This window comes from Antechinus flavipes, chromosome 2 (genome assembly GCF_016432865.1).
Source record: "Antechinus flavipes isolate AdamAnt ecotype Samford, QLD, Australia chromosome 2, AdamAnt_v2, whole genome shotgun sequence".
Lineage (NCBI taxonomy): Eukaryota > Metazoa > Chordata > Mammalia > Dasyuromorphia > Dasyuridae > Antechinus > Antechinus flavipes.
The window spans coordinates 627,431,200-627,440,824 of record NC_067399.1 but is presented as its reverse complement, the minus strand read 5'-3'; the positions used below and the strand labels follow the sequence as shown (position 1 = coordinate 627,440,824).

The following is a 9,625-nucleotide window of genomic DNA, read 5'->3' as shown; positions in this document are numbered from 1 at the left end:
GAAGACTTGTGTTCCATATGACCTCCAACACTTATTAGCTGTGTAAATCACTTTTGATAAATCACTTCACTTAACTTCTGTTTGCTTAATTTCCTAATTTGTAAAATGACAATGATAATAGTACTTTTTAGACTTGTGAGAATCAAATGAAATATTTGTAAAATATTTAGATACCATAAATGCTAGTTTTTATTTTTTTTCTTGTATTGTTATTTGTAACTTGGAACATGGAGGAGAGGGAAATGTTTTTTAAAGAGGTAGAGGTATTTCATAGACAAAATTTTTAATTCTGCCCAAATCCTACTGGCAATAGAGACACAAGAAATCAAAGAATGGGAATTCTATCAAGCCAAGACTGGGAAATACACAAATGGTTTCAATTGAATTGCATCTGGGATAAGTCAAAAGAGTCTGGAAATGAAAAAAATGAGGAAGATTCTCAGTATGATGGCACCCTCTCTTTATTCCATTCAGTTCCAGGTCTGAGAAAATGCTTCTCCTTGGTATTTTCCAATTTCTCATGCTGGCATTATCACTGACTGTGGCCTCTGAGGAAGGAACAATTACATGTGAATTTAGAAAGAACGCATGCAATATTGTGTCCTGTGGATTACCAGGTCAAGATGGGAGCCAGGGTCCAAAAGGAGAAAAAGGAGACCAAGGTGTGTAAATCAGAATTTCCTGAGTGTTTTCATTGTAAGAATGGTATTGTAGAAGAATTGATAGAGCCAGAAAGATCTCTGAATGGATCCCAAATCTGCCTCTAAAAGTTCATCTTTGTAATCGTGCACAAAAACCAACCTCTCTGCATCTCATTTTCCTCATTTATAAATTGGGAACAATGATACCATTGGCACTTACCTCACAGTGACTTTGTAAGGCACAGATGAGATGATGTATGTAAAGTTCTTTGCAACTTTTAGTACACCATAGAAATACCATTTATTATTATTATCTTTATCCATTCAACAATCATTTTCTAAACATTTACTTGAGGCAAGATATTGTGTACAAAACTGTGTAGTATAAAGATTGATAAGATAAGGTGTCTGCCTCAAAAAAAACTTGGTAACAAGGTTCACACTCCTGCTACCTCCCTCACCAGAGTATGAGAAGGTTTTTTTTTCTGAGTCATGATTTACTTCTGAAAGGAAGGATGGAAACTGAGGAAGATCCCAGGGTTCTGTGAAGAAACAATAGCAAACCAAAGTCCCAATAGGTTAACTCATGTGGCTCAGCTCTCCTTTGACATTCCTATATCCTAAATATCCAGCCACAATGGGGGCAGTTTTCTAAGCCAACAGCAAGCTTTATGTATACTTCCACAGTAAGATTTTGGCCTGCTTATAGTCATGGAAGGAAGGGGATCCAAGCCTTGATTGTCACCTTTTCTCTCCATTTTTCTGATGACCAGGTCGTCCTGGAAAAGTTGGCCCCACAGGGATTAAAGGAGATCTGGGCTCTATGGGGCCCAAAGGACCAAAAGGAGAAAAAGGAGAAATTGGAGGTAAGTTATATATTTGACTTGAAAGAGAAAAGGGGTCCAATGGGACAAGTGGAAGGAATAGTGTATATATATATATATATATATATATGTGTGTGTGTGTGTGTGTGTGTGTGTGTGTGTGTGTGTATGTGTGTGTGTGTGTATTCATATATATATTAAGGAAGAATTAATGGGAACATGATTTTTATGCTACTCAATGTAGTTCAATATGTATTTATCCAGGATCTATTCTAGTAGGCAAATATTCAGTTCCTTCAAATTTTAGTCTAACTGTGGAGCTAAGACATATGTGACACAATGAAACAAAATAACTGATAGCCTTTTTGATATGTGCAATGTTTTCTTTGGAAATACAGAGAAATGAGAAAGTAGCATGGCTGAAATAATATGTGGTAGCAAAGTATGGAAACTGTAGACATGCCTGTCAATTGGGAATGATTGATCTCAATGTTCTTGAAAAAACATGGATATACTGCTATGAAATCATGAAGAGAAAAATGAGCAGAACCAAGAAAACATTGTATACAGAAATAGCAATATTTTTTGAGAATAACTTTCAGTTACGTCATTTTGACTTTTAGAAATACTCAACTTTACTACAAAGGATATAAGACAGTATTATGCTGATGCAGAGAAAGAGCTGACAAATAAAAATGTGTATGAAATTATTATATATATATTATATATTTGTTTTTTATAGTAGCCATCTCCAGAGTGATGGGGAAGGGGACTGGAAGGGAAGAAAAATAAGAAAGTAATTTATGTGATAACTTATACATATAAATATAAATACATATAACTTGGGTAATCATCTTTTTTGTTATGCTATGTTATATAAATTCTTGTTACATAAATTGGAAATAAAATAAATAAAACATAATAACTATGAAAAATCTCTTTAAAGGTGCTAAAATTTGAATGTGGAGGGCATTGTAAGAGATGCCTTTCTAGATCATCAATAAAGGTAAAGAAGTAGCAATGAAAAAACAATGTGAAGACTGATGTGACCAGAGTTAAAGGTGCAAGGGAGAGCAGATGAATGAGTAAGATAAGAGTTGATAAGTTAATAGCAGACAGTTTTGAAGGACAAAACTATTAATTAAGACTTAAGCCTGTAGGTAATGAGAAACCTCTAAAGATATGGTATTAGGAAAAGACCATGGTCAAAGTAAATAGAAATAAAACCTAGTAGAGATACACAGGCTGAGAAAGAGGAAAAGAAGAGAAAGTAAGGGAAGGAGGATAAAAATAAAAAGGATAGAAGTTTAGTAGTTAATTGTAATTTCTCATGGCCTAAACTAGAATGGTAGAGATATAAATAACAAGTAGGTAATAAAGAGAGAGAAAATGGGTTGCAAATGCATGGAGGGAACCTTATTAATCTTGGGCCAGGGTATTAAAAATAATTAGAAAATCAATGGAAGATGGGAAGGAGAAGCAGTTTTTCTATTCTATCTGAGATCCACCTTGATGTGGCCTTTGCAAGAGTCTGTATAAGTGTCTTGTGAAGAAATCCCATCACTTGACATAAGGGAAAAGATTGAATCCTTTCATCCTCCTCAAATTACTTGTCATATATTTCAGGGCCAGATATATTCCATTGTTGGGAGTTAATGTGGGTCCTGGTATTGAGCTCCCCAGTAGTCAGGATGTGTCTTTTTCACTAGAGAAAAGGAAATTCAATATCCTTAATCTCTCAGAAACATTAATAATTCCCAATGGAAATAACAAACCATTTTTGTCATTCAGAACTTATTCCACTCAAGTCACAAATAACTGCTTTGCAAGGAGAAATGAGGACACTGCAGGATCTCATGCAGAAATATAGAAAAGGTAAGGAATAACATTTTAAGACTGCGAGCTGAGGTGTCATCCACCTTTCCCTACACATTGCCCTTGTAATTTTCCCAAACCTTAATATGACAATCACATTCCTCCTATGGAAGATTGTTCTAAAGAAGTAGAATCATTCAGTATTATAGTCTTCAATTAAAGTGGAAGCTTTGCTAGTTACCCATGTCCTACAGTAAAAATGTTTAACTTGAGTTGAAATTCTGCCTTAAACATTATTTACCTTTGTGATTTTGAGCAATATTTTTACACCTTTAGGTCTTAAACCCTATGGCTTGAAAATGAGGGAGGTAACACTGTCTGCTTCAGTTTTTTTCTAGATTTGCAACAATAATTCTGATTTTAGAGAACAGTTTCATCAAAAGTTTTAGAGGTTCTGAGAAAAAACTGCAGAAATGTAGTAAAAACTTTAGTCACAGAGAAATAAGAAAGAAGAGGAATAGTTGGAAATACAGCTCCAATGCCTTGTCGGCACCCTCCTCAAGCCACAAACTCTGAAGAATTAGCTAAATTTTAGAACCATGATTTTATGTCATTTTGGAGATCATCTAATCTAGAAGCTCTTTAACCTGAGATCCAAAAATCCTTTACTATAATAATTTGTAAGGGAAATTATTTTGATAATTGCATATAGTATAGTTTCTTTTGTAATCTTTAATATTTTATTTTATGCATCTAAATAACTTTACTCAGATAAGAGGACCATGATACAAAAAAATATTAAAAATTCTGGCTCAGTTCTGTCATCTTCCCCCTTACGAATGAGAAATTTAAAGCCTTTGGAAATGCATTGAGTTGCCTAAGATCATGCATAATTAGACTACCTTCTCAGTCCAGTGTTCTTTTTTTATTCTAATCCAATCCTTTCCATTCCATATTCTGCACCAAGTTCCAGTGAATGACAACCAGACTTTCTTCCAGTTACCTGAAAGTACTAAGAGAGTCAGTGCAGGCACCTTGCTTCCCAAGCTTGGACAAGAGGAAGGAGTATCTATGGCTTGAATTGGTATAACACACTTTAAGGATTTATTTCTTAACTGCAAAAGTATACTAGGATGCATTTTGTAGGCAAGACACAAAAAACAAATGAAATACTGACTGTAACTTCTGTCTGTAGGTTGGAAGGTATGTCAGGGATCATGTGGAATCATGTTTTGAGTCTCCTGCTATGTGTCCTGAAGGTTCCCTTGTCCAGAGCAGAATGTCTACCAATTTTCTGGATGTTGGCAGAAATTCTATATTCTAACAAGATGTAACTAGAATGTCTCTTCTATGAACCACACTGGAACCTACATCTAACCTGCAGGTGACCAAAACCAAACAGAATAGGCTAGAGATAGGAAATTCAGAACACAAACATGTTTAATTAATTTTAGAGTGAAAAAATAATGTCTTCAGGCAAAAGTCTCCCCAAACCATATTAAGTGGAAAATGTAACATTGCTGAGCCCAGAGGCTACTTATGTATATAAAAGTAGTTGATCTACAACACAATTGAGACATTTCTCATCGTTGAAATTTTGTGAGACAATACAGGCACTCTTAGGTCCTATGGGAAGAGTCACTGTCTCGAGTCTTGGGAGTCATGACTAACCTGCATAGTATAGAACCAGAGTTCTGTGAGGGGGAAAGGAGTACAATACCTGTCATTTTCAAGGAACAAAGATGGCAAACATGTGATAGATGATCCTAGGAAATAGGACAGTTAAATCCCTTAGCATTAGTGAGAACTATATTGAAAGTGTATTTCAATTTCATTAATAGCCACTATTTGAAAAGAGATTAATTAGTGTAGGGGGGCAAGAGTGTACTTGAATTGGGGCTTGGTATTTGAGCACATAAAAAGAGACAGAGAAAAAAAATAAAAATAAAGCAAGAACTGTAGATTCAGCCCTCTTCTGGAAACTTGGGACAACTTTCTCACCTGGATGTTGGCTGCTTCTGGGTCAGTCCACTCAAGAGCAGGGCTTTCTTCGGATAATATAGTTTCACAGCCATACATGGATAGGTTTAAGCAATGCAATAAAATTTTTCTCACAATTTCCAAACTGGATAATTACATTAAGTCAAGTATAGATAAAGTTATTTAGAGGGATCACAAGGGGCTAGTTCTGAGAAGGGAGATGTACATGTCAGCAAAGTAACCAAGAAAACTTAAACATTAAGATCAAGTCCCATCTAACGGAAGCACAGGATTAACATAAGGGAACAGAGCATGTAGAAAGGATAACCCTGGATGTTTCATGTTATCTGACCCTGTTAATATGTTGAAACTATATCTTTAATATATTTATTATATTATATATTACATTATAATACATTTAATATGTATTATGTTGTATATCATACATACATGATATATTATATTTAATATATTTAACATACTTATACACTTTTATAATAGCCAAAATTTTCAAATGAAAATTTGCTACTATAGTAAGTAGTTCTAGTAGAAGTAGTAGTAGTAATAGTAACTGTTTTATAACTAAACATGCCTCATTAAATATTTACAGAAATATATACTATTTACATCTTAGGCAGACAGGATGAAATGACAGTATTGGCGGTATTGATAAATACATAGTATTATTTTCTCTATCTACAACTTTTGAAAGTTTTTCTGGCAGGCTGCATTTTAATCTTGATAACAAAACCTAACTCATAGCACAAAAAATGACAGATATTTTACAAATATAAAAACATAAAATGGCAACAAAATAATGCTAACAAGAATGCTATATTCAACTGGTTTCAGCGGTATAAGCAATTAGATTTAAATAAGTTTACAAATTTACTAAACCCATGCAGAAAAAAAAAGTAAAGGCATACAATTAAGCCAATTAGACATGTAAAAAAATTCTTCTCAGAGTAATCAAGGATAAACTGGATGAAGAAAGAGGGCCCCAGAATTTTCATCACAAAGAAAAGCAAGCTCAGTCAAAGACTGAACCAGAAGTGGAACAGGAACAAATGAAAAGGGAACTCACCAGGTAAAGTGTGTCATTCTACAGAAAAATAAGAGCAGGTCAGAGACAAGAAAATCAGGATATAAACAGAAGTTTAAATTCAGAATGAGGAAAATGATGCTTCCAAGAAGAAGTCCCCTTATCCTAAGAAGGTAGGCTTAATGACACTGAAACTAAGGGCCACTTATACACATGAAAATCCATTTGGCCCTGTTCCATGTCCAATCCCTCTTCTGACACCAATTAATGTTAACTGAACAAAGCACCTCCATGTTAGGAACTGGATTACTTTTATGCCAAACTCAATGCAGAGCCTGCTTGCTGGGCCTTAACTCTGGGAAACAGGGTATCTCCAAAATATTTTGACTTTTCTTTCCTTCTCTATAGTTATGATATTGCTTGGTGCCAAAACTGTGGATGATAAATGGTTTGTAGTAGCAGCATCTGAAGGGACATTTGAAGAGGGAAAGAGAATATGTTCACAAAGGGGTGCTCTGCTGGCATCCCCCCAGAATGCCAGGGAAAACAGAGCTTTGCAAGAACTGGCTCAAGAGTTTAACAGGAACATCTACTTGGGAATAAGTGATGAGAAGATTGAAGGTACATTTCAGTATCACAATGGACAAACTCTCAGCTATACAAATTGGGCAAATGGTGAACCCAATGGTGGAACGAAAGAGAACTGTATTGAACTCTACACCAATGGTCAATGGAATGATAAATCATGTACAGAAAAAAGACTAATTGTTTGTGGATTTTAGGTCATACCAAAGTTTTAAAGGGGCAACTGTGTTGACTGGTGTTGCTGATGCTCTCTTAAAGGATTTCCTGTGTAGGGGTTCTGTCTTCATCTATGAGATAAGGGCAAGATTTGGCATTTGCCTTGATCCCTTAAGTAAGATTCATTACAAATTTAGCTGACTTTATGTCCTTAAGAAAATTAATTGAAGGAAAAGTTGCCACCAAGATATAGTACAAGCTTGTAAATAATGAAACATGATGTGCATAGGGGAATTCGATCTAGGACTTTTTGACGATGCTCTGAGGAAATACACAAGAAAACAATAGAAAGAATCTGATAAGAAATGTAATGATAGGCAATGGCCAAAGATGGAAAAGCTATTTAAATATGGACTTTAAACATTGTAGGTGACAGTTCAGAGACTGAGATATCATTTTAAAAATAAAATATTTCAATATTACATGTTATGACATAATATTGGAAATAACACAGGTCAAAACAATTATAGAATTGCCAGATTTGAAAGTTGGGTCCAATCAGAGGCAACCCAAGGCTCAAATTTCCTCCACAATGCATATTTGTTCCACTTTGATATGAATGACAAAAACCTTACTACATTCTAAGGCAGCCTCCTTCCATTGCTGGCCAATTCTTCTTCAAAAATTCTCCCTTATAATGAATCCAAACTTGCCATCCTACTCAGCCCTAAAACTTCAAATCATTGATCATTGTTATCTCTTCTGAAACTACATAGGGAAATTCTAATTTATCTTCTACTTAACATTGTTAATGACACACAACTTCTGCAAACATTTTTTAAAAAAAAATAACTGGAAATGGGAATGATATTTCTCTCATCCCATGCTATATCTTCTCCAGGTTAAATATTACTCACTACTCCAACCATTTTTTTTTTATGATTTAACTTCCAGGCCCTTATTAGCCTCTATAAATTTCTTCCATTTCACAAATTCTGCTTTTTAAGAAGTTATTTTCTTTTTCCACTTCACAAATTCTGTTTTCCTAGGAATTTTTACTTTTCCCATTTCACAAATTCTGTTTTCCAGGGAGTTGTTTTCTTTTTCCACTTTATCAAATCTATTTTTAATGAGTTACATGCCTTTTCCAAACCTTCTTGCAAAGTTTTCCTTTCCTTTTCCCATTATTCTTCTAGCTTCTTTTGAGAACCTTTTTAATTTCTTCTAAGAGAGCCTTGTGTGATGGAGACCAGGTTATATCACCCTTTTGGGGCTTCATCTGGAAACAATCTACTTTTAGTCTCCTCAGGGTTTGAAATCTGTTTTCTTTCATCATAAGAGCTGTCTATAGTTAGAGTTTGCTTTACCTTTTTACTCATTATTTTTAAAAGTTGGAGTCTGCTTTTAGGGCAAGGAAGGTTTTCCAAGTTTCCTCTACAGGAACAGGGAGTGGCAAGACAGCAACAGCCGCTGCACTGGGTCAGTGCTGACTCACTCCCAGTGCTGGGTGGACATGACCAGGTCCCATGAAATTCTGGCCTTTTGGGGTTCACTTTTTACCCTCTTCATTTGTGGTGGATGTTTTATAACTTCTCTGCTGATCCATTCGCTTGCAAACAGGGCAGAGTAGTCAACACTGTGGTAGAGTCCTCCTGTAGATTCTTCACTGCCCAGAATCTGCACTGCCCTGCAGAGACTGCACCACCCCAGGTCTACACAGCATGCACTGACATCCTGCACCAGGCCTCTCTCCCTCCGTGTCTAACCAAAATGGACCTTTTCTGGCAATGTTCAAAATTATCTTCTGCTGTTAATTTGCTGCAGTCACAATATTCACAAATTCTGCTGGTCTAGAACTAATGTAGAGGCTGATTTTGGTAATTAGTTAAGGTCCTGGGAGAAGTTCAGAAAGAAAAGTGTATCCTTTCTTGGCTCCACCCTCTATAAATTTCTTAAGTGCACATTTGTCTTTGTATTCCCTATGCCTGCACATACTAGGAGTTTAATAAATACTTGATGATCATCTGATTGTTTTGATTCTTTCTTTAAACCTACTGATATCTTTTCAAATTTTTGTCATATGGCAGAATTGAGAATTACCTGAACTCTATGTAACTGACAATTTGGTAAGCCTATTTTCAAAATATCCATCCTAGTAACCTAGTAACTGAACATCATTGCAAATATGTGTGTGTGTATGTATGTATGTATGTATGTATATATATATAGTATATATATATATATATATATATATATATATATGTTTGTATGTATGTAAAGAGAGAGAGAGAGAGAGAGAGAGAGAGGAGGCACATCTAATATCAACTAACATGTTCCTTAGATTTTGAGAGAACAAATGTAAGCATCCATAGGAGTCTCAAGAAGAATTCATAAAAAAAAAAAAAACTCTAAAAGGGAAGTTAGCACCAGAGGGAAACCACTGTAAAAAATAATTCTTAAGATGTAAATAATAATAGTAGTGATTGTACTATATATAGCACTTTACAAAGCACTTTGCATGTAGTATCTTATTTAATCTTAACAACAAACCTATAAGATCAATAATTTTATCATAATACATT

At 34.9% G+C, this 9,625-nt stretch overlaps 1 protein-coding gene across 1 annotated transcript; it reads left to right on the top strand.

The window, feature by feature from the left end:
- Nucleotides 1-474: 474 nt before the first annotated feature.
- Nucleotides 475-9,066, top strand: LOC127551852 (pulmonary surfactant-associated protein D-like). The gene is made up of 4 exons (XM_051981976.1): nucleotides 475-662; nucleotides 1,415-1,507; nucleotides 3,257-3,340; nucleotides 6,711-9,066. Exons 1-4 carry the CDS (start codon nucleotides 491-493, stop codon nucleotides 7,082-7,084), a joined length of 723 nt encoding a protein of 240 aa, XP_051837936.1. The 5' UTR covers nucleotides 475-490; the 3' UTR covers nucleotides 7,085-9,066.
- The last annotated feature ends 559 nt before the right edge of the window (nucleotides 9,067-9,625 follow it).

What these genes read in the sequence shown, in the direction of transcription:
- LOC127551852 (XM_051981976.1), top strand. Translation starts at nt 491, where the DNA reads ATGCTTCTCCTTGGTATTTTCCAATTTCTCATGCTGGCATTATCACTG. An exon ending in AGGAGAAAAAGGAGACCAAG is followed by an intron (nt 663 to 1,414) that starts GTGTGTAAATCA and finishes TCTGATGACCAG; the next exon opens with GTCGTCCTGGAAAAGTTGGC. An exon ending in AGAAAAAGGAGAAATTGGAG is followed by an intron (nt 1,508 to 3,256) that starts GTAAGTTATATA and finishes TTTGTCATTCAG; the next exon opens with AACTTATTCCACTCAAGTCA.